Consider the following 23,736-nt stretch of genomic DNA (forward strand, 5'->3'; position numbering starts at 1 on the left):
GTGTGGTGGCAGTACACTGGGAGAGGCGTGGGGGACAGCGGTCCCTGTCTCGGGGCTCTCGTGAGCACCCACAGGGATTTTGGCCACACAGAGCTCCACGCACGGTAGATGCACGAGAAGTGGTTGTGCTCATTTCCCTCCCGAGCAGAGCGGCCCTGGAGAGCTTCTGAAATGGTGGGGGGGCAGGGGTGCTGGTGGAGCTCCCCTAGCTGTCCTCACGCCCAGCCCCCAAAGCCCTGGCTCTTTGTGGCTGGTTTTCGTTCCAGGCGGTGACAGTGATGCGGTGCATCATGTGGCGACATGGCCGGTAGGGAACAAAGGCGCCTCTGCTGGCCCCCAGGGCGGGCGGGCAGGCGGCTGGGGACCACGTGGGCAGGAGGAGGGGTGGACGCGGCCTGCTCCTCCCCTCCCGCCGGCCCCACCCCCCTCACGGGGCCCGCCCGTATTTCTGGGCTGCAGCTGGTCCTGCCCGCCCGCGGCTCGGGCCCTCGGCCTCCCTGGTGAGCTCACTGCCCACTGCCCGGGGCTGTCCTGCCCGGCCCTGGCTCTGGGCGGCCTGGGAAGGTGTAGACCCCGGGGGAGGCCCTGAAGTCAGCTCTTTACCAGCCCCACTGAGCTCAGCTGGAGGCTGGGGGGCAACGGGCATGGGAGCGTGGGTTTATTAACAGGTTCTGGAGGTTCAGGGGTGCATTAGAGGGGAGCAGAGGAAACCTCCAAAATTTGGCACTTGGGAGCTGTGGAAGGGAGATGTGGCACCTTGCACAGGGCCTGGTACCCTGTAGGCACTCAATAATTGTTGAATCAAAGAGGTGAAAACACATAGCCCCCCTCCCAGGGCAGCCTGGTTTCCCATCGACCCCTTCCCCCTCCGCTGCATTTCTTCCAAGGGTCTTTTTTTTTAATCTATTCAATTAAGTCATAATATTTCTCAAATACTAATATATTTTGTTCATTATCTTGGTCATTATTCACTCGCAATATTAAGTTTTACAGACTTTTTTTAGCAATTTTTTGGTCTTTTTTTTTTTTTTAAGATACATAGATCACAAAAAATGTTACATTAAAAAATATGAGGTTCCCATATACCCCACGCCCCACCCCCCCTCCTCCCACCTCAACAACCTCTTTCACCATTGCGGTGCATTGATTGCATTTGGTGAGTACGTTATGGAGCTCTGCTATACCGCATGGATTATAGTTTACATTGTAGTTTACACTCTCCCCCCAGTCCATTCAGAGCCAAATCCCAAGGGTCTTTTTAAGCGCCCTTCCCACCCCACAAACATGCTGCACCCTTATGTTCACCCTGCAGGAAACTCCCATTCATTTGCTCTGGTCCCTGCAAGCCCCACCTTGCAGACCAGTAGACAGGCTCAGGGAAGGCCTTTCCCTCCTCCCTCGTTTCATATAACGGCCCCAGGGCCTCAGGAGGACTCACCATCGAATGCACAGCGGCAAACAGTGTCACATGTCACAGCAGTGCCCACGGCCACACAGCAGTGCCCACGGCCACACAGTTGGCAACACAGGAGTGAGGAGACAAAGTTGTGGACGGTCCCTACTCCTCAAAGTTCGTGCCCACCCAGGACCTCTCTCCCCACAAGATCAAGGGCCTGGGGGTGAGGGACCAAGGCTGGGGGAGGCGGGGCAGCTGAGCCTCGTCAGGGCTGCTGTGCCAGGCCCTGCCCGGGGAAGACCAGAGGGCTGCTTGCAGCGTGCCACCGTGTGCTGCTTTTACATCAGCTGACTCTTAGGCGTCTCCTCCTGAGATCCAGTTGTAAGGCCCATGCCCCGTGTCGGGCAGACCCCCAGACTGTCATCTCGGGCACGGCGCCACGCCACGCACTCCTGGGAAATGGGCAGACTCTGCCGACATAGCTAGAGCCTCTGTCATGCGCCTGGCGCTGGCACGTTACCCCGTCCCCGCCTCTACTCCTCAGGTACCCGTGTGACATCTTAAGAGCGCATGCCTGAGTGACCGCCAGAGGTTCGGAGGGGTGGGAGAGGGAAGAAAGCTGTAATGTGGGGGCATTTGGGGGACATTGGATTTGTCCAGCATGACACTGCAGTGACAGATACAGGCCATTGTATATTCTGTTATAACCTACAAAATTGTGCGGGGCAAAGTGTAAACTGTAATGTAAGCTGTAGTCCATGGTTAGTAGCAATGCCTCAGTATGGGTTCATCAGTTATAACAAATGCACTGCACCTGAAGGATGTTATTAAGGTGGGAAAGTGGGGGAGGGAGTGGGGCTTATGGGAATCCCTTTTTTATGTAATGTTTTTTAACTTTATTTTGTACATAATTGAGAATATGAACAATTAAAAACTAAAAAGAAAACACAATTGAATAAAAACATACATTTCTCAATTAAATGTACTGAATACCTATAAATTTGTTGTTGTTGAATCATACAATGTGTTATGTTACATTTATATAATCTAAAACTTCTTTAAAAATAAATTAATTATTAAAAAAAAAAAGAGCTCATGCCTGCTGAGTGGGGACCACAAGCCAGGCCCCCACGCTGAGTTCTTGTATATGAGGGAACTGAGGTACAGGGGTGCTAAGTCACTGGCCCAAGGGCACTGAGGAAGTGGAAGATTCAGGATTAGAACGTCTGGGCTGGTTTCAGAGCCTGGTCTGCTCTGCTCTTTCTCGAAGGTCAGGGTTGAGCATCAGCCACGTGACAAGTAGCCAGAGATGAGACTTGACTCCCCAGAGGGTAGGGCTTTGGAGCCTGGCTTGGAGCAGGAAATATGGCAAAGGAGAAAAAGGGGGAGAGGCCTGGTTGGCCAGGGGGACAGTCGGGGACGGTGTTGCTGTGTTAAGGCACTAGGCAGGAGACCATCCTAAGGAAAAACCTGAAGACTGAAAACATTGAGGAAGGGCCTGATTCGGAGCACGGGACTCACCGCACAGGTCCGAGGTGGAGCACCTGGACGTTGTGGAAGCAGCAGCAGGGGCTGCGGTGGCTGGAGGCGAGGGCAGGGACGCTGTTGGGGCCCCAGGGCCTGGCAGAGCCAGCAAGGACTTGGGACTCTCTTGTGTGATGGAAGCTGTAGGTGGGGTTTTCGTAGAGGGTAGAGGTGATCTGGCCGCTGGGGTGAGGGTGGGCGCAGGGAGGCAGTGAGGTGGCTGCTGCAGGGCCCAGCTGGAGCCCGCCTCCCCCCCCCAGCACCCTCCTCACCCCCCACTGCGGGTGCAGCTGTGGGCTTCCCTGGCTGACTCAGTGGGTGTTCCCGAGGCCTCTCCCACCATGCCTGGTTGGACCACCCACAGGCCCCTAGAGAACCCCCACCCCAGGGGTTTCCTAATTCATATCCCTGAATCCTTTCTTCCAGGAAAGAAATTCTGCAGGAGGCCAGTAGGTGAGAGAGTTCAAGGTCAAGAGCTCTGAGAGAAGCCCTGGAGGGGCTGGAGGCAGGGAAGGATTTGGGTTTGAAATAACAGGAAATCAGGAAACTGAGGCCCAGAGAGAGGGGGAGCTCCCAAGTCCCACAGGGAGACGACGCCAAGCGGGGACAGGAACCAGGCCTCAGCTCCCAGGCTCTGAGCTGCTACACAGCTGGGTCCCCTGCGCCGCACAAAGCCATCGGAAGAGGATGTGAAGCCCTCCGAGAGGCAGGGCAAGGGCAGAGAGCGAGGGGCTGGCGGGGGTCCACGGCAGGGCAGGATGCTGGGCCCAGACCAGGCCCCGGGGCCCATGCGGGGCGGCTGCGGAGCCCTTTGCTGTCCCCCTCCCCTCCCTGGCTCCACAGCCCGCCCCCCCAGCCCCCAGGCCACTGCTCTCCACACACAGGGCAGGGAAGCCGCCTCGTGGCCTCCGACTGCCCCGAGATCTCTGGGCTTCGGGATCCCAGAGCCTATGGTCCTTGCGGAGCTGCCCAATGGACGTGGGTCCAGGCTTGTCTCTGTGAGATCTTGAGTCACAGCTCTCTTGGGATCTCGGTTTTTCTATTTGTAAAATGGACGTGTTGGACTCGGTCAGTAGCTTCCATTGTCTGGTTTGCAGTAAAGTGAGAAAAACGAGGACAAGGTAGGGAGTTTTTCTTAAGGCTAAATGTATTAATTTCACAACTGCCCTTTCCTCTGATGGTGTGCGCCTCCTTGTTATTTTTTGAAGTGACGGCAATGCTAGTTGGTAGCGTTATTTATTTTTTATTTTTTTTACTAATTTACTTGGCAAGATAAGAAGTTGGCCACCCTTTGGTTGGTCCCCCAAGTTTAAAATGAAATCCTGAGTCTGGGTGCCAGAGCCTAGAAGGGCCGAGACCCTGCTGCCCACGTTTCCGAAGCCGAGGGCTCCGGGTGGTCAGGGAAGGCTGCTGAATGAGATGGTGGGTGCAGAGGTGCCGTGCGCTCCTCCCACGGCCCCTGGCCGGGCTCACACCGCGGGTGGCTCCTCAGCCCCGGCCTCTGCCGACCAAGCCATTGGGACAGTCTTGTGCTTTGTGCGGCACGTGCTGAGTGACTTGACTTGCACCAGCTTGCCCTTCCGACTGTGTGGTGATTCCTGGGCGCCCCCGGGTGGGGGTGGGGGCCGGGGCCTCGGGATATTGGAGGAGAGAGCTGGCGCACCCCAGCAGGAGTGGGTCTGAGCTAGAGCTGCTGACCCGGCTCAGGACCGAGCCCCGGCCGCACATCTTTGGCCTGTGGCCTGCTCCGAGCGGGAATTCCTGGCCCTGCCCATCACGGGAGCACGATGACAGCCACGCAGGTGACACTTTGCCTAGGCACTCAGGTGCTCGACTCCACTCAGACAGGCGGGCAGGCCGACAGGGGATGTCCGGCAGACCCTACTCCCCCTGCCTGGCTCCTGCCCCACCATGGCCTGGGAAGCAGTCTCAGCACCCGTCAGGCCTGCCGAGCCCAGGGGGAGGAAGGGCTGGGTGCTGTTGGCTTGTGTCTCTGTGGTGACCACCAGGCGACGGGCCGTCGCCCGCCGCGCCACCCTCCGAAGCCCTACACCCTTGCCGTCGCCTCTGCCGGCACCCGCTACAGAGGTGAGTTTCCAGAGCAACTGGAGCCTTTGCCAGGGAAAGACTGGGAGGGTCAGGGCCGCTTCCCTGGAGAAACTGGTTGAAGGAGTTTGGCTGGAAGCTGCCCCAGGAGTCTCCGGCTCCCATTCCAGGTGCCAGAGACGGGGCTGAGCGTTGCTCTGCGGATGTGCGCAGGTTCCGTCTCCTGTCCCCAAGGCTGGGCAGGTCGGTGGGGGGGCAGCTGTGGGCTGTGAGCTGCTCCCATCCAGGTGGTGCTGCTCTGATTACAAAAGACTTCTGTGTATTGTTCTACTGTCTCCTCGCCTGGAGAATTCTGAGCGCCAGGTGTTATTAGTACTGTTGTTATTCCCATCTTACTGATGGAGAAACTAAGGCTCAGGGAGATAGACTGAGGCTAGGAAGGGGCAGAGCAGGAGCTTGAACCTGAATCTAAACTCCAAATCTTAGAGAGCAAGCGAGCATTTCCCAAACTTACAGGAAAGAGTGACCCTTCAGGACCAGTTCGTCCCAGGCCACACAGCTCTATGATGGTTTTCAGCCAGCACTTACGTGGATGTTTAAGAGGCGCTTGGGCCGGCAGCTAACTGGCCACCCACCAGTGATGGGGAGATAAGCAGGAAGAGGCAGGGGTTCCCTGGAGATGTTTGGGTCCTCTAGGTGTGATGGGAGCTTTTCAGGCAGGGTATGGTATCTCCCACCTAGCATAGGTGTGGGACTTCTCTGCTGTTTCCCCATTGGGGCCGCAAGGTTTAGAGAAAAGCGCAGGGCTGAGACTATGAGAAAGACCTGCTGGCTCATTGGTACTTTCCTTCCCATGGGCCAGGCTCCTGGATCCTCAGCCTCAGCCATGTACAGAGAGGCCATGAGTGCCCAGAGCTCTGGCCACCAGCCTGGCCTTTGCCAGGGACAGGCCCCTCTGTCTCCATCTCTTCCAACCCTGTTTCCCTTTCTCACCATTTCTATGTCTATTGTTATTCTGTGTTTCAGTCTCAGTATCCATTTCAGTCTGCTTTTGTCCCCTTCTGCTTCTCTTCCGCTCTCCTTCTGCTTCCTTGGGCTGACTCCTGTTGAATCGGTGGTGCTGGGGCTGTTGGTGACTCCTCAGGGGTGTCGGGCACTGAGCACTCTGGGAGTGGGTGGTGAGAGATGTCAGAGCAGCCCCCAGGACCTGGTCGGTGGATGGTGTTGATCATTATGAAACCTGCACTGCACGTTTGCTTCCCTGAGGGCCGTCACCTCAATATCCTGAGGGTAACAGAGCTGGAGGCCACGAGCACTGCTCTACAGGGCAGGACAGCAGGGCCCGCGTCGAGGCCACAGCCAGGCCGGGACCCCGAGAGTCCTCATCCCGAGCCGTTTCCACTGCTGTAGACTGTGCTGCATCTCATTCCGGTTGTCCTGGGACAGTGACACCCTCTGAGGTCAGAGATTTTTGATGCACAATGTCACATTCCTGCCCAGTGTGGGCTCCTGGAGCGCTGTAAGCTCCATTTCCTGCCCTCTGACTGACTCTCAAATCAGTTTCCAGCCAGTGGAGAAATCCCTACCCACCACCACAGCCCCCAGAGGAGGAGGCCACTGGAGGTTCCCAGGAATCCACTGTGCCAGGAGTTCACACCCTTGGCGAGGCACGTCACCTCCTGCCAAGGTGTGTGCTCACCCGCCCACAGAGGGCCACCCCAGGACCCAGGCAGGCAAGGAATGGTGACGTCCGTGTTGGGAAATGACCAGGGAGCCTGGCCAGGCCACACCCTTCCCAAATCCTCCCTGGGTTCTAAATATAGACCACAGTAGACAGATGGGTGACCTCCATCTGCCCGACAGGAGGTGAAAGGTTTTCCACCAAGGCCTGGACTACTCTTTCTTACTCAACCATCAGCTCCCTCTGTGGCCTTGGCCAAACTCATGTTAGAAGAGGTGATTGCCAAGATGTGTTGTAGCGGGACATCATTTGGGGCCCAGTTCTTGGTCTGAGCCTCCGTGTGCCTGGAAGACATCCCCACAACTGTATCCCATTCCCTGGGAGTCCTGGGCACAGACGGGGGCTGGGTCCTGACTTGAACATCCGTATATACAGAGATTATGAATCACCTATTTTGTACCCGGCAAAGGGTGGAAGGTGTGACGCGCCATTCAGGCAGAAGGGACGGCGGGAGCAATGGCCCAGAAAGGGGATGACTTGGCGCTCTGGGGAACTGCTGGGTGTGGTGAGAAGAGCCTGGAGATATAAGCTAGGGCTGCCCCAGGCAATTGGTCTTTTGCTTGAGGGTAGCAGGGAGCCACTGAAGGGTCAGGGCCCCTCTGACTGCTGTGTCTGGGAGGAACAATGCTGGGAGGGGGGTGGGAGGAAAAGGGACCACAGAGGTTTGGTCTGAGCATACCTTTCTGCTAAAGCAAGGGGTGGCTGCTCAGTTGTGCCTTTCCGAGCTAGGAAGTGATGTGAACTGCGAGGTGCCAGTGGGGTCTATGGCAAACCTGCAAGCTCATGCCTTTTCTAAAGCGGGCCACTGCCGGTGAGCTATAGCAGGAAAGCAGGCTGTTGTGGCCAGGTCCTCCAAATTTACAGGAGAATCCAGAAATGTGGATTTTTATATGAAATCACCTGACTTTACTGTTGGCTCAAAAACTTAAAAACACTTTGCAAGCCAAACTAAACATATTTCCAGGCTACATTTAGCCTGGCTTTCATTCCCTGACTATCAGTTTGCAACCTGCCCTTTAACAGGCTTTGGCAAAGAGCGTCCTGTGTGTGGAACTGTCCATGCAGGTGGCTCTTGGGGGCTTGTCATGACCCCCGAGGAAGGGCAGAGGCACTCCTCAGGGAGAGGTACTCTGTCCCCAGTTTCCCCCAGACTGGTAGTTACATACAGAGGTGGGGCTGGATTCAGATTCTGTTTTTGGCAAGAGCACTTATGGATGGCAGTTTTCTTCCATCAGGCAACAGCTACTGACCTTGTCCTCTCGCTTTGGGGCTGGCCTTGCCCTTGTTAAGCTTTCTACCCCAGAGCTTGTCCAGGGTTTATGACGTGAGTTGTGCCGAAGCTCAGGAAGGGTGCCTTGCCTGCAGGAGGCGCCCCTGAAGTCACAGCCACTGCTGCCAACAGGGGAGTCACCAGACCTGCCTGACCGCGGGCACCAAGCACCATGCTACGTATGTTCTGTGGGAGCTGCTTTCCCTGTGCCATCTCATTAGGTCACATTATTATTCTCACTTTACAAAGGAGAAAACTCCTAACTTGGAGGTGAGGTGACATGCCTGGGGCAGAGCTGGGATTCAAACTCAGGCATTAGGAAGGTGGATCCTGCCCTTCATGAACTAAAAGTGATGGAGCACGTGGGTACGTGAGGCTGGAGCCCTGAGCAGGCTTGCAAAAGTGGAGCCCCAAAGGGGAAGAACGAGGCAGACAGGAGACCTTCTTAAAAGCAGAGAGACACTGACCAAAAGGTCTGGTTTGGTAATTGATGAGACCCCATCTTCATCCCTGTACCACACAGGTGGTGTCCACTAGTCAGAAGGGATGTGGCCAGGCTGGCCGGCCATGTTGGTGGAGGAATTGATGATTAACTCCAGCTCCTCCCCTCTCCAGTCTCCTGGGGGAAGATCCTCTCCCCCCCCACCCCTGCCCCCCACCATGCACCACTAACCTACAAGGCTAGAGAGGCAGTGGTGTTGGGAGCACTTCTCTGTGCCCCTCTGAGTGACTTGGCCTCTGTGTGCACCTTTCCCAACTGTAAAATGGGCATGAGCTTGCTTTCCAGACCCCTCATTTGCAGAAAGGTAAAGAGAACACAGAAGGAAAAGGTGAGTGGCTGGCAGCTGCCAGGTTCTCTCCACGGCACATTCTAAATTCCCAGAGGTGCTGAGAGCTTTGCCCTGGAAAAAAGAATGGGAGGGGAAGCCTGGAGCCAGAAGGGCCGTGTCCAGGTCACCCCTTTGTGGCTCTTTGAGGACCTCCTTCCTCTAAATTCCCCATCCACCTTCCTCTCCAGGGCAGCAGGCACGGACGTTTCCTGAAGGGCTTCCCAGGGACCTCCACCCCAGACCAACTCCACCCGTCTTGTCTTTTTTTAAAAACCCTGCATTTATGAAATGTTCCTGGTTATAAAAATATTTATTTTAGAAAAATTAGAAAATTCAGAGAAGTAAAAAGAAAAAAATACATTTATATATGTACATATAACCATTACTTTTTGGAAGTAGATCCTTCTAGTCTTATGCATATGTGTAGTATGTAGTTTTAAAAGCATATTCTATGTCTTGACTTTCTCTCCTGACAACTGTTCAGAAGCATTTTCCTGCATAACAAAAGTGTGCTTTTCTCTACGGATTGTAACAGCACCTAGGGTCCCACCATTTATTCCATCAGTTGGTCAGTTGGCATTTGAATTGATTCCATTTTGCAGAGGTGTAATCAGTCCTATAAACATCGTGTATAGACATCCCTGTCCAAATATTTGATTATTTCCTTAGAATGGATTCCTAAGAGTGGGCTCAGGTAAAAGGGCATGAGCATTTTTAGTACTCAATATAAACTGCCAATTTCTTTTCACCCCGTCTTGCCTCATGCCTGGACAGAAAACCTAGTGTGTGCTCAAGCTGCCAGGGTGGGTGCCTAAGTGCACCTGCTCTTAATTTTACAGATGGAGAAACTGAGGCCCAAGGGGTCTGGGCTGATTCTGGGGAGGTTGGTGGCATTGCCAGCAGTCGCTGACCTCTTTGAGGCCAAGGGCTGCCTGAGCAGCAGGTGAGGTGTGCAGAAGTGTCCCCGTTCATGCCTGCATTCTGCAGACATCCTTAAAACACCTCTCTCGGCCCCGCTGTTAACTCCCAGGCTCTCTCCTCCTCTCCTCACTGACTTCTGGGAAGAGTAGCTGAGGCTCCCCAGCCCCGCTTCCTCTCACCCCTCCCAGCCTCGCTTCCACCCTCACCTCTGCCCTGAGAGGGTGGGTGGGTGCCGAGGTCACCAGAGGCTCCGGTGACCAGGCCGGTGGCCAGGTGCTCCACCTGGCATTTGTCCCTCTTGACCCTCCCCTCCTCCTTGAATCTCTTGTAGGCCCCAAGCCCTGGTGACTCCAAGCTCCCCCCACTTCTCCTTTCTGCCTGTACCTACTTCTCAGGGTGGCTGTAGGGCTGAAAGGAGGTAATGCAGGTAAAGCCCCTGGCAGGGGTAGCTGCCTGCTCCCTGAACTGTAGATCAACACCAAACCCAGGGCATCAGGCTCAGGACTTGCAGATGCACAAGGACACTGAGCGACGTGGTCGCTGTTCCAGTGCCAAGGCACAGGCACCCAGAGGTGCCTACGTCAGTTTCCTCGTGATCCTCTCAACACTGGTGAGGAAGTCATTTCCCAGATGAAGAAACAGGCTCAGAGAGGTTATGCAGTTTGTCCAAGGCCACAGAGGGGCGGGACTGGAATTCGTGAAGTCTATCTTACTGCAGGGCTTGGCACTAGCCGCAGCTTTACCACACATCAACTCCTACCCAACTCATCCCTACAACACATGCGCTGCCCCAGCACACAGACGCATACTAGGTGCCTAACAGCTATCCACACCACCACAACACACGCAACACGACTACTCCATAAGACACACAGAACCACGCTCGCACACTCAGCACACACACATACCGGCTCCGCGGTGCCGCTCTCAGCCTCCCGGGCCCCGCCCCTCAGCCCGGCCCCGCCCCCAGTCTGGCCCCGCCCCCAGCCTGACATCAGAGGCAACCAGGCAGCCGGCGCAGAGCGCTGGCAGCGCCGACCCGCGCGGGCCGCGCCGTCGCCCCCGCCGCGCGCCCGGCCCGGCCCGGCCCGGCCCCCGGCCCCGGCCCCGGCCCCGGCCCCGGCCCCGGCCGGCCGGCCGCCCGCGCCGCTGCTCGCCGTCCATGGTGCAGCGCATGTGGGCCGAGGCGGCCGGGCCTGCGGGCGGCGCCGAGCCGCTATTTCCCGGCTCCCGGCGGAGCCGCAGCGTGTGGGACGCCGTGCGCCTGGAGGTGGGCGTCCCCGACAGCTGCGCGGTGGTGCTGCACAGCTTCACCCAGCTCGACCCTGACCTGCCGCGTCTGGAGGTGGGTGACCCGGGGCGGACTCGCGTCCAGAGCAGAGCGACCCACAGGCAGAGCGAGGCGGGCCCGGGCGAGGTGTGGCTGGGGGTCTGTCCCCCTTAACGGCTTAGTCCCACAGAAATCCCGCTCCTCGCTCCGACCCCCAGGCAGCGAGGCGGCCTGAGGGCTGCCAGCAAGCCCCATCCACAGGTTAGGGACCAGAGGGGGGGGGGGGGGTTTCATGTCCCCTCACAGCGCAGGTGTGCCAGCCCTCGCCCGCAGCCTTGGCGTAGAGCTTTTCCCAAGGCACCGTCGTTGTCTGTTTTGTCTGTGGCCCCTCCACTGGTCTCTGAACTTCCCACCAGCAGAGATCAGCTTTCGTTTCACCTCTGGTGCCAGCCGGGGGCCAGCACCCAGCGCTGTTAGACTTCACGGTGAAGGTGTGAAGAGACAAGTGGTTAGGATGACAAAATCCTAGAATTCTCAGAAGTGGTTGGGATCATGGAGGATCTGATGACCAGGGAGACAACAGCTGCTCAGAGGGAGGGAGGACTCCAAAATGTGGGCTCAGGTGTCCATCGGTGAGGGCTGGACCAGCGCCTCTCAAGTGCAGGGAGTGATTCACTTTTGCTCGATTAGAAAATGTGCCACTACCCTGAATTTGTAAGGATTGGGAGGAACTAGGCAAAAGAGGGGGTGTATGAGTGCCTGCCATGGAAGGGGATGAGTAACTGGGTGAATCCCGGGCCTCTTGTTTACAGGGTGCCCTGAGCAGGGTTCCCAACAGTGCACCTGACTTCCGTGCAACACGTGAGTCAGAATATAGGAAAGAGCCCTCTTGCCCACTCTGCCTGGGCATAGAACCTGGACAAGAGGGGCCAAAGCCTTAGCAGTAAACTTCCTGACCCTCTAGGCTGGTCAATAACACCCTCCCACCCCGCACCCCCCACCTTGGTGCTCCCCTCGCCTCTGACCACTCTAAGCCAAGGTGCATTGTAATTCCTGGTGAGGTGGCCCAGCCTGGGTCTCGTGCTTCTGCTTGCCTGCCTGCCTAGATGCGTATTTGCAGAAGGGTAAATTAAAATATGTTTCCCTGTCCAGCTTGGGGGGCTGGCAGGGATGGGAGGAGTTTTTGGTCAGGAGGTGTCCAGGGCTCTTACTAGGGGAACCCTGGGGCTAAGAGACCCTTTCCTCCTGAAATTGGCAGGTAGCTGGGCCAGATGTGTGCCCCCCACGCCGCCCCCAGGCCCTAATTGCCCAGAGCTCTCCTCCTTGGCCGCTGGAGCCTAGGAGGGTGGGGGTGGGAGGCCTGACACCAGCCTCAGGCTCATCTGGCTTCCATTATGTCTGGCAGCAACTTGGGCTTTGTGTGCTGGGAAGGTTGGGCCTGAACCTTCAGAGGGGCCAGGCAGGTTCCTGACCCGGGTGGGACTACCGCTTCTTCCTCTCTCCTTCGCTCTCGATCTTTCTCGCGCTCTCTGCATCTGCATCCCTGAGGGGCTAGAGGAATGACAGATTCCCATTCCTTCCCAGGGATCTATCTTTCAGCTCTGTCGCTGCTGCACTCCCTCATCTAGCCTCAGCACCCGGATCCAGGCTGTGGTCGCTCTTTTGAAAGGGGAAGCTTCTGGCTGGAGCAGGAAAACCAGGGTCCTGGCAGGAGAGGAGGCCACTGCCGGAAACTAAACACAATGACCATTTACCATCAGCCTGGGGAAGGGGGCGGGGAAGTCCCTGTCCCTCCTGCCAACAGCAACACCCGCCTCCCCATCCTGGAGTTGATTTCCTGGTTGGTGTAGCATGCCAGAGCAGAAGCGGCCCTGCTTGTGGTCCCTGTCCTCTCTGGGAAAATAACAGGCATTTTTTTGCTTCCCTACTCTATCCCCATTTCCCTACCCCCATCCCCATTTCCCTACCAAGCCTCCACCCAGTCCTTCTGTCTCTAGACTGCCAGATGTCATCGCACATCTGGACATCAGCTCTTCATTTCAAGTCTAAGCCAAGGCACCGCAGACCCAGCTTGGCATGCACAATTCTCTGCTTTCTAAAGGTGACCTAGTCAGTGTCCCTAACTCCGAGCAGGCTACTACCTTGGATGGGCGAGAGGAGTCCTCAAGTTGGTAGCACCCGCTGCCTGCAGGTTCTACAACTCACTCCATCTCACTTAGACCAACCCTGCAAAGTAGGTGCCAATCCTACGTGATAGGAAACTGGGGGTCAGAAAGAAAAAGTCCCAGCCCTAAAGAAGTAACAGTCACGATTTGAGCCTGGAGCTGCGTTCTTTATTGCATGCCTACTATGAGCAAAATCCTGCAGGGATCAGAAAAAGATAGGGCCGCACTCACTATCAAGGATATTATAAATGCATGGGATGACCATAGAGCTGCAGGGAAAACAAAACCAGGCTGAGGCAGCCCATAACTGCTGTGGGTTGGGTGCATAGTAGGAATGTTTATAGTCCAAAGGAAAGTGAGAGTGCTTTCGGCCGAGGACATCAGAGAGGGCTTCCAAGAAGAGGCAGAGGGAAGAGGACTTGGCCCAGTGGTTAGGGCGTCCATCTACCACATGGGAGGTCCGCGATTTGACCCGTGTGGAACTGGCCCATGCGCAGTGCTGATGCATGCAAGGAGTGCCCTGCCACGCAGGGTGTCCCCGCGCAGTGGAGCCCCACGCGAAAGGAGTGCGCCCCATAGGGAGAGCCGCCCAGCGCAAAAGAAAGTTCAGCCTGCCCTGGAATGGCGCCGCTGACACAACAGGATGAGGCAACAAAAAAAAGAAACACAGATTCCCGTGCCACTGACAACAACAGAAAGCGGACAAAGAACATGCAGCAAATAGACACAGAGAACAGACAACTGGGGCAAGGGAGGAGAAGGGAGATAAATAAATAAATAAATCTTTTTTTTTTTAAAAAAAAAAAGAAGAGGTAGGCTTACAGCTGGCTCCCAAAAGGTTTAAAATTATAACTAATGGGAAGCGGATATGGCTCAAGTGATAGAGCTTCCACCTACCATATGGGAGGACCTGGGTTGAATCCCGGGGGCCTACTGGTAAAAATGAAGAAGAGAAAGCCTGCCCGTGCAGCAAGCCAGTGCCCGCGTGAGTGCCCACGTGAGTTCACGCAGCAAGATGATGATGCAACAAAAGAGAGACCAGGGGAGAGTCAAGATGAAGCACAGCAGAAACCAGGAACTGAGGTGGCGCAATTGACAGGGCACCTCTTTCCACATCAGGAGTCTCCAGGATCGAATCCCAGTGAATCCTAGAGGAGAGAAAATGAGAAGAGAAGACAGACAAGCAAAAACAGCAAGGCGGGAGGAGGAGAAGGGGGAGAAAATGAATAAATAAATAAATCTTTAAAAAAAGAAAAAAATAGCCACATTTTTAAAAAAAGAAAAAAATTATAACTAATATGATCCGACACTTTGTGGGAGATCCTGTCCTAAGTGATTTGCATGTATTTACTTAGCAATTGGCATCCTTTTGAGGTCAGTACCAGTAATAGCCCATTTAGCAGATGAAACAACTGAGGCACTAGAGCGTAACTAGATTAGACAAAGTCACCGAGCTTGTAAGTGGCAGAGGCAGGATTCCAACCCAGGCAGTGTTTACCGCAAGGCCTGAGCACAGTCTGCAGTAGATTGGAGTGAGGGGGCCTACTTTGTCTTTCAGAATGGAGATGCCCAGGGCAGAGAGTCTCCCTTCAGCCGTCTGGTCTCCATTCCAGTTAGCTGGTCTCCCAGCCTCACCATGTACAAGGACTTCACTTTAACTCCCAGAGCTCATGAGCACCTTGGCCACTGGAGGCCCAGGAGGGGTGGCCGTGTCCCTGCATGTGTGTATAGAAGTTTTGTAATCTTCAAGGAGGGCCTCCTGGCCAGCTCCAAAGGGGCAGCCTCCAGGAGCTGCCCGGCCTGTCCAGCTCAGGTGGGGGCTGTTGCCCACTGGGCCCGCATGTCCCCTCAGGCTCCCCTCTTCAGTTACCCCTCTAAGGGCCCAGGAGAAGAGGAGGGCAGGGGCCAGGCTTGTTCCTGGAGAGTCCAGGAGCCTCTAGGTCAGGGACACTTGGGCATGCTGGGCTGTTTCCTGGGAGGCTCAGGGCACTCTGCAGCAGGAGTGGGTGGTAGGGGGCCAGTGCTGGGAGATGCTGGACTGACTGACTGGACTGGGGTCTGAGCTCGGTGTCCCCGGGAGCTCCTGCATCCCCTCAACCTGGCCCTGCTGCCGGTAGAAGGATTTGGAACCACTCAGCAGGCTCTGAAGGAGCAAGTGGGGGTGGTTTCAGGAGGCTGCACCCAGGCAGTTGAAGGACTGGCTCCCAAGGGCTGCTGGCTGGCTGCCCAGACAGCTCCCACGGCATGGCTCTGCTATGGTGTGGCCACCCTGTTCCAGGGACCGGCCTCGTAGGTCCAGAAACGCCGTGTTCCTGGACACACAGCTCCAGCAAAGCAACTCTCACCAGTCTGATTCTGCAGAGACAGAAGATAAAACCAGGAGCTTACTACAGGAGTTGACTGTGAGAAGCAAACTGTTGAGCAGACCTTCCCAGCTGGCACTCAGGGCTGAGGAGTGAAGGACATTGGCGAGCACAACAGGAGGCCTCGGAGTGAGGGACTGCATTTGAAGTTACTGGCACTTTCCTCTTCTCTACAGGGAATCATTAATACTTCCATCCCCTTCTCTGCAGTCACATCTAGAGGCATATTTTTATCCTTTTGAATCAAAAAGGCAGTGTCAAGTATGGTGGTCAAGTGCTTGGTCTGGAATGCCAGCTTGGCCCTTGTCAGGCCTAGCCCTGCTCCAGCTCTCTGAGCCTTGGTTTCCTCGCCTCTAAAATAAACGCGATGCTGATTCTTCCTTTTAGGGTTCTGGTGGGGACTGAGTGAGGCAAGCAGCATGACAAGCAGTCTGCGTAGTGCATGGTACAAAGACAGAGCCAGACAGGTGGTGGCTGCCATGGTTGTGTTTTTTGCCTAGGTTCCAGAAGCCTTGGCACGTGGTAACTGTCAGTACTGGTGGGCAGAGTGGTGGGCCTGCGCCTTGGGAGTACCTGGTGCCCCGGGCTTGGGGGGCACTTAGTTTGCGCTTGGTGCCACTGCTGCCTGGCCAGGTCAGCACAGTGCTTCGTGGGCCCTGTTCTCACAGCTGTCCTCAGAGCCCGTGGGCACGCTGCCTGTCCTGTCCGGAGCCCCTTAGGTGCCTTGTGTACCACTTTTTCCCAGGGCACATCCCCAGACCTCCCAGCAGAGGGATGCAGTTGCTAGAGACCCCGGTTCTGTCCCGGCCCCACCATCTCCCACCTTGCTGTGTGATCCGAGGTGGCCGCCTCCCTCCTCTGGCCACACCCACGTGCTGAGCTGCACTCTGCTCTGAGTGTGAAGGTGGCAGCCACCTGTAGAGCAAGGCAGAGGCCACCCCTGGGTGTGTCCCCACAGGCCATGGAGTCATAGGTCTGGGTTCAGATTCTGTACTGCCTGCTGCTTCCAGCCTCAGTGACCTGGGAGAGTTCCCTGACCGGTCATTTCCTTATCTGTCCAGATTAGTTGGGATGAGTGTGTGAAGGGCCCGGCACCCAGGAAGTGCCCACCACATTCTGGACACAGGTGGTTGATGGTGGTGGTGGTGGACCTTCAGCTGGTCCCTCCCTACACTCTCTCAGGACCAGGCCACCCTCCTCCTCAGCCGTCACCCACCACCCCTTCCATGCCTGGGTCCCACCTCAGTCCCCTGCTGGTCTGCTGGCCTGACAGGCAGAATGCCGTCATGAACGGGGCACAACAGGTCATGCGCAGGTGGAGAGGGCCTAGCAGTCGCCACCCAGGAGGGGATGGGTCTTTCTCCCCGACTGGAGCTGTGTTTTTTTCCTCTTCTTTAAATGCTGAAGTGACAAGTAGCTTGTCTCAGACTGACAGGGATGATTCTTGCAGGACTTGGGTCAGTCTCTTCCGGAGCTCAACGTAGCCTGGTCTCTAAACTCCAGTTTCTGGGGTCCCCATACTCTCTGGTTTCCCTGGCAACGAGGCTCCTTGGGCCATTCCCAGCCAAGGCCACCTCTAGGGCCTAGGAATGTGGCCCACCTCCATCCAGGACTAGACCTCACATCCTGGCTGGGGTCCTGTCCGTGCCCTTGACCTCCAGGGCTTGGGAAGCACCCTGAAGAGTGGGCGGTGGCATAGGACGCTGGGCATTTTAATTCTCCCCTTGGAGGGATAGGGCCGGCTCTGTATCTGGGCTCATGGTCTAAGGGGAGACTCAGGAGTTGGACTTCAGACGTTCTGGTTCTGGGCTCAGCTTGGGCACCCTCTCCTTGACCACCACCCCTGGGCCCATCTCTGCCTCTGTAAAATGGGGAGGGTGTTTACATCTTCCAGTTTAAACTCTTCTCTGAGTGTCTGTTCAAATAGCCCTCTCGGTTTCATGTTTTGGTTTCTTGTTTTAGCAATGGCCTATAAAGTCAGAGCTGCAGGGCTAGCTGCCCACCCGCAGTGGTTTATGATGACAGTGCTGTCTCTTGAAAGTGGCTCTCCTCCAGGTGCCCGGAGCCTTCCGGAGGGTCTCAGACAGGTGACCTGTGTGGTTTGCCCTTCTCAGGGTGTCAGAGCTAGTGAGGGCTGTGGGTGTGTCAGCATCACTCAGCACCACCACCACCATGAGGTCCTCTTCACTGGGCACTTGCGTATGCCGTTGCCGTGCTGGGTGTGCTGCCCGCGTTCTCTCTTGACCCTATGGTCTCCCCGTAGAGAGCTGCGGCTCTTCTGCCCATTGCACAGATGAGCTCACCGAGGCCGAGAGCTCGGGGCTCAGCAGAGTTGGGAGGCAGAGCCCTCCACGGACGACAGAGCTCTGAGGTCTGGCGGGTCTGGGGAGGGACCTCATAAGGCCAGAGCTGCTGGGTGCTGGCAGGTTGCAGGGTGAGGGCCCCAGGTTGACCTCTGGGTGACCTGGGCATCAAATGCACAGGGTGCAGCAAGGTCCATGAGCCAGCGAGGTCATGCAAATGGAGGCTCTTCGATTTGAGCCTCTTGCTGTCCCTCCCTAGTGAGGCCCAGCCTCCCCACGCGCCAGCCCTGGAAGGGCCTCAGTGGGAGGGGACTGCAGTGGAGGCTCGAGCCCTTCTCCTCCCTCTGCTTCAGCCCAGGGCCAGGTCTCCTGAGGAGGAGCCAGTCTGCAGCTAGAGGAGCCTGTGGGTCTGGAGGCCCCAGTGGGCCTCTGATTGTACCACCTGAACAGTAAGATGAATCAGGGCAGGAGATGCTGCCTTGGCACGTGCGCTGCCCTCTGGGGGAGAAGCCCGTAGGCCATGTCAGGACTGGCCTGAAGTGAGGGCCCCTGCTGACCTTCCTGTTCCACCCTGAGGGAATTGGGGATAGGCCTGCAGCCTCCTCCCTCTGCCAGCCAGGGGCACGGCATGCCTTCTGGCCGGTCACCATGAGAAGGCAGATCCTGTGACACGCTAACCAGACACCACCCAGGCCCTGCTTCCCCTCCCCCTCCCCGGGGCTCCGGGCTGTGCTCCAAGAAAGCACGGCGTGTGGGGGCACCAGAGCGCCTTGCCAGAGCCCCTGCACTCCACCTGACCCAAAGGCTGGAGGCCAGGCACGGCTGCCCACCATGTCCCAGGCCCAGCGCACATCAGTGGGTCCTTCTGGGGGAGGGGGGACAGGAGGGTCCAGCCCCTGAGGACACTCCCCACCGACCATGTGACATTCTTTTCCCCTCACAGTCAGCTCGGCAGGCTGCCTGTGGGCCCCTCCCCCAGCGGGAAGGCCTTTTCTCCGCCTCAGCTGTTTGCCTGGCCACTCCCTGAGCACCCTGGAGGGCCTGGCACTGGCCAGATGGGCTGCCTGCTCCTGGGCCCACCCGCACTCAGCTTTGCTGGTAGAGGCTGGCCCAGTGGCCCGGGGTGGCCTGCAGGGGCCAGGGCCCTGCCTCCCTGCCCTGGGGGTCTGGGTGCAGATGCCAGGGCTGTTGCCTGTATTGCTTTTCTGTCCCTGGAAAGGGGCGGGAGCAGGGGCTAGATGTCCCCTCCCCCACCACTCTGTCCATGGATGTCGGTGCAACTCGCTCCGGAGCCTGGTGCCTTTCTTGCTTCTGGGGAAGACAGTTAAACGGTGCCTGCTCTCAGCATTGCCATACAGACACGTTTTCGTTGGTGCTGCCACTGCTGTACAGGGAACCAGAGAGGACAGGATTAGCTCCCAGCAGACTAGAACAGCTTCCCCATCTGTGCCACAGGGTGGTAGGGATTCCCGTCCAAGCTCTCCCATCCCAGACACGTGTAACTCTTGGCGTCCCTCCCTGCCCCCGCCAGCCTGGCAGAAGGAGGTCACCATGGAGTGGGGGATGCGTGTGGGGCTCGTATGACATTGAGCAGGGCGGCCATCTGCTGGGCTGCTGGCTGAGGCCCGTGGCTCCCTGAGGAGTCCCCCCGTCCTGCTCCGCGTGGCCGTGGCTGAGGCCACCCGGTCCCAGCCTCTCCCGTGGGCTGGCCTGGCCCTGCCTGGCCGGGAAAATGCTTCTGTCAGATGGGCTTCGATGGAGCCTGGGCTGGGAGCCAGGCCCCGTGCTCAGCTCCCGTGGGGCTACGGTCCGGGTGCTCCGTGGCAGGTGGGTCCTGTGTGGGACTCCAAACCACTGCCAGTGAGCTCGGGCGCTCAGATACAGCCAGAAGCCCTAGGAGAGTGGGAAGCCCCCCCCAGCCGAGCCGGGGGCCCTGAGGCCAGCCCGGGCCCTGAGGAGACGCGGGTGGTCGGGCCCGGGCCAGCGGGTGCCTGGCAGCCCTCCCGGCCTCCCCTTGGCTGCTGAGGCTGCTTTCTCTGAGGGGTGGTTTTCTAGGCGGGGGAGGGATGGGTGAGGTGAGGAAAGGAACACCAGCATCTGTTTCAGCTTTTTTGCTTCAGAAGGAGGAATTTCCCAGCCTCGGTGGAAGAGCTGGCCCTCTGCCGAGCGCGGGCTGTTGAGGGACGTGTGCGTGGGAGGGCGCCGCTCAGGAGACCTCTGCCTGTGGCTTCCTCACGAGCTTCCAAGAAACGGGGCTGGTTCTCTCTCCAGAGGCCCCCAGGGCCAGGAGCCTGAGTGTTATCTCGGGGGCTTTCCTGTTGGTGAGCAGCCCAGAGTGGGAGGGCAGCCTCAGGTCAGAGGAAACGGACTTCCGGAGGAAGGCTTCTGGGCCTCTCAGGGCCCCCGGAGGTGGGCAGGGGGCGAGGAGCCCGGGCCCCTGGGGCTTGACCCCCGCGGTGCTGACCATGTCTGGGAGGTACAACCCACAGTGCGCAGGGCTCCTGTTCCCTCCCCAGGGGGCCCTGCCTAGGCCCAGAGCTCTAGGGAAGGACGGGGAGCCGGCCACTCGCCCAGAAGGCACTGTCTCTGGCGCCTTCTCTGAGCTCTGCGCTCGCCCTGTGTTGGGGCACCCCCCGTGCTCTTCTCTGGGAGGCGGGAGAAGGGACCGTAAAGCTCGCAGCAGCCACGGCCTGCCTGGACGTGGCCAGGGCTTGATGGTGCAGCCTGCCCAGCGGGAGGAATCCCTGCCTCCTCAGACAGGGGCCCTTCTTTTCTGCCGGGGATCCCCCATTCCCGTCTCAGCTCTGTGGTTTGGAGTTCAGAGGAACCCCAGCCCTGTCACGTTTCACTCCCCGCCCCATGCACGTGATGACCCAGGGGAGCTGGGAACTCCCCTGTTGCCCAAGCGAGCCCAAGGGCATGAATGAGCAGAAAGGGAAGGAAGAACCCCAGAGCCTGACCCCGTAGGATCTGCCCACCCGCTCCTGCAGGTGTGGGGACAGCGTGAAGATGGTCTCAGGCCCTCTGGCCGTGGGGGAGGTGCCTTCCTATCAGGCCTGGCCCTCGCCCTGCTGGGGCCTTGGGATCCCAGCTCCACCGTGTACCTGCGGCAGGTGGCCCCTCCATATTCCCCTCCGAGATGTGCTTCACGTTGGGGTGGGGTGGCGTGTGAGGGTCAAGCCTGACCCTGACCGGAGCAGGGTGTCGGGCTAAAGCCAGGTGGGCGCTTCATGTTGACACCCGGGTCGTGGCTGGCGCGGCAGAAAGGCGCTTGTTGGGGGCGGCACCCGCCGGCCCTGATCTGTTGGTTCATTTCTTCCCGGGCTGGAGATGGATGCAGGCCGCCCTCGGGCCTGAGGTACACGGGGTCACATGGGGCCGCCCCCTGTGGCGACGCCCAGCGGCTCCCTGATGCCTCCTGGCCTGGCTGCCGGGCATTGTCTTTGCAGAGCTCCACGCAGGAGATCGGCGAGGAGCTGGTCAACGGGGTCATCTACACTGTCTCCCTGCGCAAGGTGCAGGTGCACCACGCCGTCAACAAGGGCCAGCGCTGGCTTGGGGTGAGTGCATGCAGGCGCAGCCGTCACCCACCCAGGGTCCCCAGATGGCCAGACACACGCTGGTGACTGCCCCGGGCTCTCTCCCAGAAAGACAGAGAGACGTTGTTTACTGTTTTCTTAATATTTGAATACCCTGTCATGGCCAGGTTACCATGAATAGAAAAATTTTAGAGAAAATTTTTTGAAAACAGATTGAGCCAGCTTTTTTCCCCCACGAGTGTCCTTCAAATAGAGTCAATTTTCATACAAATATCCCCATGTTAGTTTTAGTTTACCTAATGTGGTATTTCATGTTTAATGGCTTTCTTCTATGTCCTTGTCTCTAGAAATGGTCCTTATTAAAAGATTATGAGTGGGAGCAGATGTGGCTCAAGCAGTTGAGCGCCTCCTTCCCACATGCAAGGTCCCAGGTTCAGTTCCCAGTGCCTCCTAAAACAAAAACAAACAAGCAAACAAACTAAAAAGCCAACTCAGGTGCGCCAGTGTGGTTCCATAGTTGATCACTGGATTACCATATACAAGGTCTGGGTTCAATCCCCAGCCCTGGTACCTCAAAAAAAAAAATTATGAGTAATATAATAGGACTCTTGATTTAAAATTAAATCTATAATTTCCACTGATACTAAAATCAAATTAAAATGCTTTCATCATAATTCATCCATAGCCTCAAAAACAAAACAAACCTGTGGCCGATGTTTGATGACTCACTGGGATAATGCTCTAAAAACAAGCTCTCAACACAGGCCTGTACTATTACTGCTCAGCTAACAATATGACTTGATGGCAATAATATTTTAAACCATTCCCTCCCCTTTCCACTTCTATAGCTGAGTATCTCTTGCTGCTGGAGGCCCTCAGGTCCCACCTCTTGCCGCAATAGACTGAGGGCCCTGAGCTGCAGCCCCAGGGCCTCCTGATGGCTCCCGGTGCTGCGGCCAACCGCGTGTTCTCCCTTTGTCCCCCCTGCAGTTTGAAAATGAGCCAGGCCTGAACCTGTACGAGACCTGCAAGGTGCGGACGGTCAAGGCAGGCACGCTGGAGAAGCTGGTGGAGCACCTGGTGCCCGCCTTCCAGGGCAGCGACCTCTCCTATGTCACCATCTTCCTCTGCACTTACCGCGCCTTCACCACCACCCAGCAGGTCCTGGACCTGCTGTTCAAAAGGTGAGCGCCCGTCCTACCCCTGGCGCCTGGTGGCTCTGCCCCCCTCTAGCCGTGTGTCCCAGGAATGTCACTTCACCCTCGGGCCTCAGTTGGCTCCTCTGAAAGGTGGGGCAGGAAGAGGACCAGCCTCCAGGGGTGACTGTGTAAGGACTAACTGGGAGGATCCATGGGAGGTGCTTCCCCAGAGCCTGGCTCAGGGTCAGGGCGGCTGGAGGGGCTGGAGTTGTTCAGAGTATTGTTTTCCTCTTCTCTAAGCAGAAGCTCTGCTTCAGAGTGACCTTGTGTAAACCTCTTTTCCATTTGTAAAGGAGGTCTGAGATTGCACCAAGGCAGCCCCGTCCTTGTGTGGCCAGAGCAGCGAGCAGGGATTGCTGGGGGCTGGCAGAGGGGCCAGCTCTTGGGGAAGGGACTGGTTAGGGTTTATTCATTCTTCAGATGTGTATTAAACACCCACTGTGTGCAGGCGCTTTTCTAGGCAATGAACAAAGCAAACAAAAGTCCCTGCCTTCCTGGGCTTCTGTTCTAGTGGGGAGGTCAGTAACACTAGACATCATAAGCAGGTACGGTAGATGTGACGCCCTCACGGCCTCCTCTAGATATGGATGCATCCTCCCTTATTCTGATGAGGATGGTGGACCTGAGGACCAGCTGAAAAAGTGAGTGGACGCTGGGTCAAGGGGGAGGGTTCCTGTCTCCACAGACCAGTGGAGGAACCTGGGTCCTGTGGCAGGGGCTGGGCAGAACCCTGGGCCCCACCCACCCTATGAGCTCCCCTGGAGGGCTGCATTTAGGGGGCGTCCCCCTGCTCCTGTCGGAAAAGAGTCAAACAGAGCTGTGGATGGGCTCCTGGGGCACTGGGTGCAGAGAGGACCCTAGGAGCTCAGAGCCGGCCCTTCAGCAAAGCAGCCCCCACCCCAGCCCCAGCCCAGCTCACCTGGCCCCCAGCCACCACCTTGTGGGGACGCAGAACGGGCTGTGGACCTCAGACTCGCCCGCCTCCTGCTGAGAGGGCTGGGCTGGCTACAGTGCTGTGGGAGGGCAGTGTCAGTGGGAAGAGGAGGCCCACACACGACAAGCAGAGAATGAGGCCGCACCTTGCGGCAGAGGCTACAGTTGGGGGCTGCAAGGGGCCAGGAAAGACTGGGGCAGGAGGACAGACTCTGTTCCTTCATCAGGAGGATATT

The 23,736-nt window shown here is 57.3% G+C and overlaps 1 protein-coding gene across 4 annotated transcripts in view; it reads left to right on the forward strand.

The window, feature by feature from the left end:
• RALGDS (ral guanine nucleotide dissociation stimulator) overlaps positions 1–23,736 on the forward strand; it is a 47,351-nt gene that overhangs the window by 12,888 nt on the left and 10,727 nt on the right. Inside the window, exons 1-4 of one of the 4 annotated variants that reach the window (XM_058302131.2) lie at positions 10,754–11,073; positions 21,279–21,389; positions 22,359–22,552; positions 23,149–23,208. In XM_058302131.2, coding sequence (XP_058158114.1) covers positions 10,891–11,073; positions 21,279–21,389; positions 22,359–22,552; positions 23,149–23,208 — 548 coding nt within the window. In that variant the 5' untranslated portion in view covers positions 10,754–10,890. Of the gene's footprint in view, positions 1–10,753; positions 11,074–21,278; positions 21,390–22,358; positions 22,553–23,112; positions 23,209–23,736 lie in introns of those variants that run through there. The other 3 variants (XM_058302130.2, XM_012518583.3, XM_012518584.4) reach the window with 3 other exon arrangements.

This window comes from Dasypus novemcinctus, chromosome 8 (assembly GCF_030445035.2).
Source record: "Dasypus novemcinctus isolate mDasNov1 chromosome 8, mDasNov1.1.hap2, whole genome shotgun sequence".
Classification (NCBI taxonomy): Eukaryota; Metazoa; Chordata; class Mammalia; order Cingulata; family Dasypodidae; genus Dasypus; species Dasypus novemcinctus.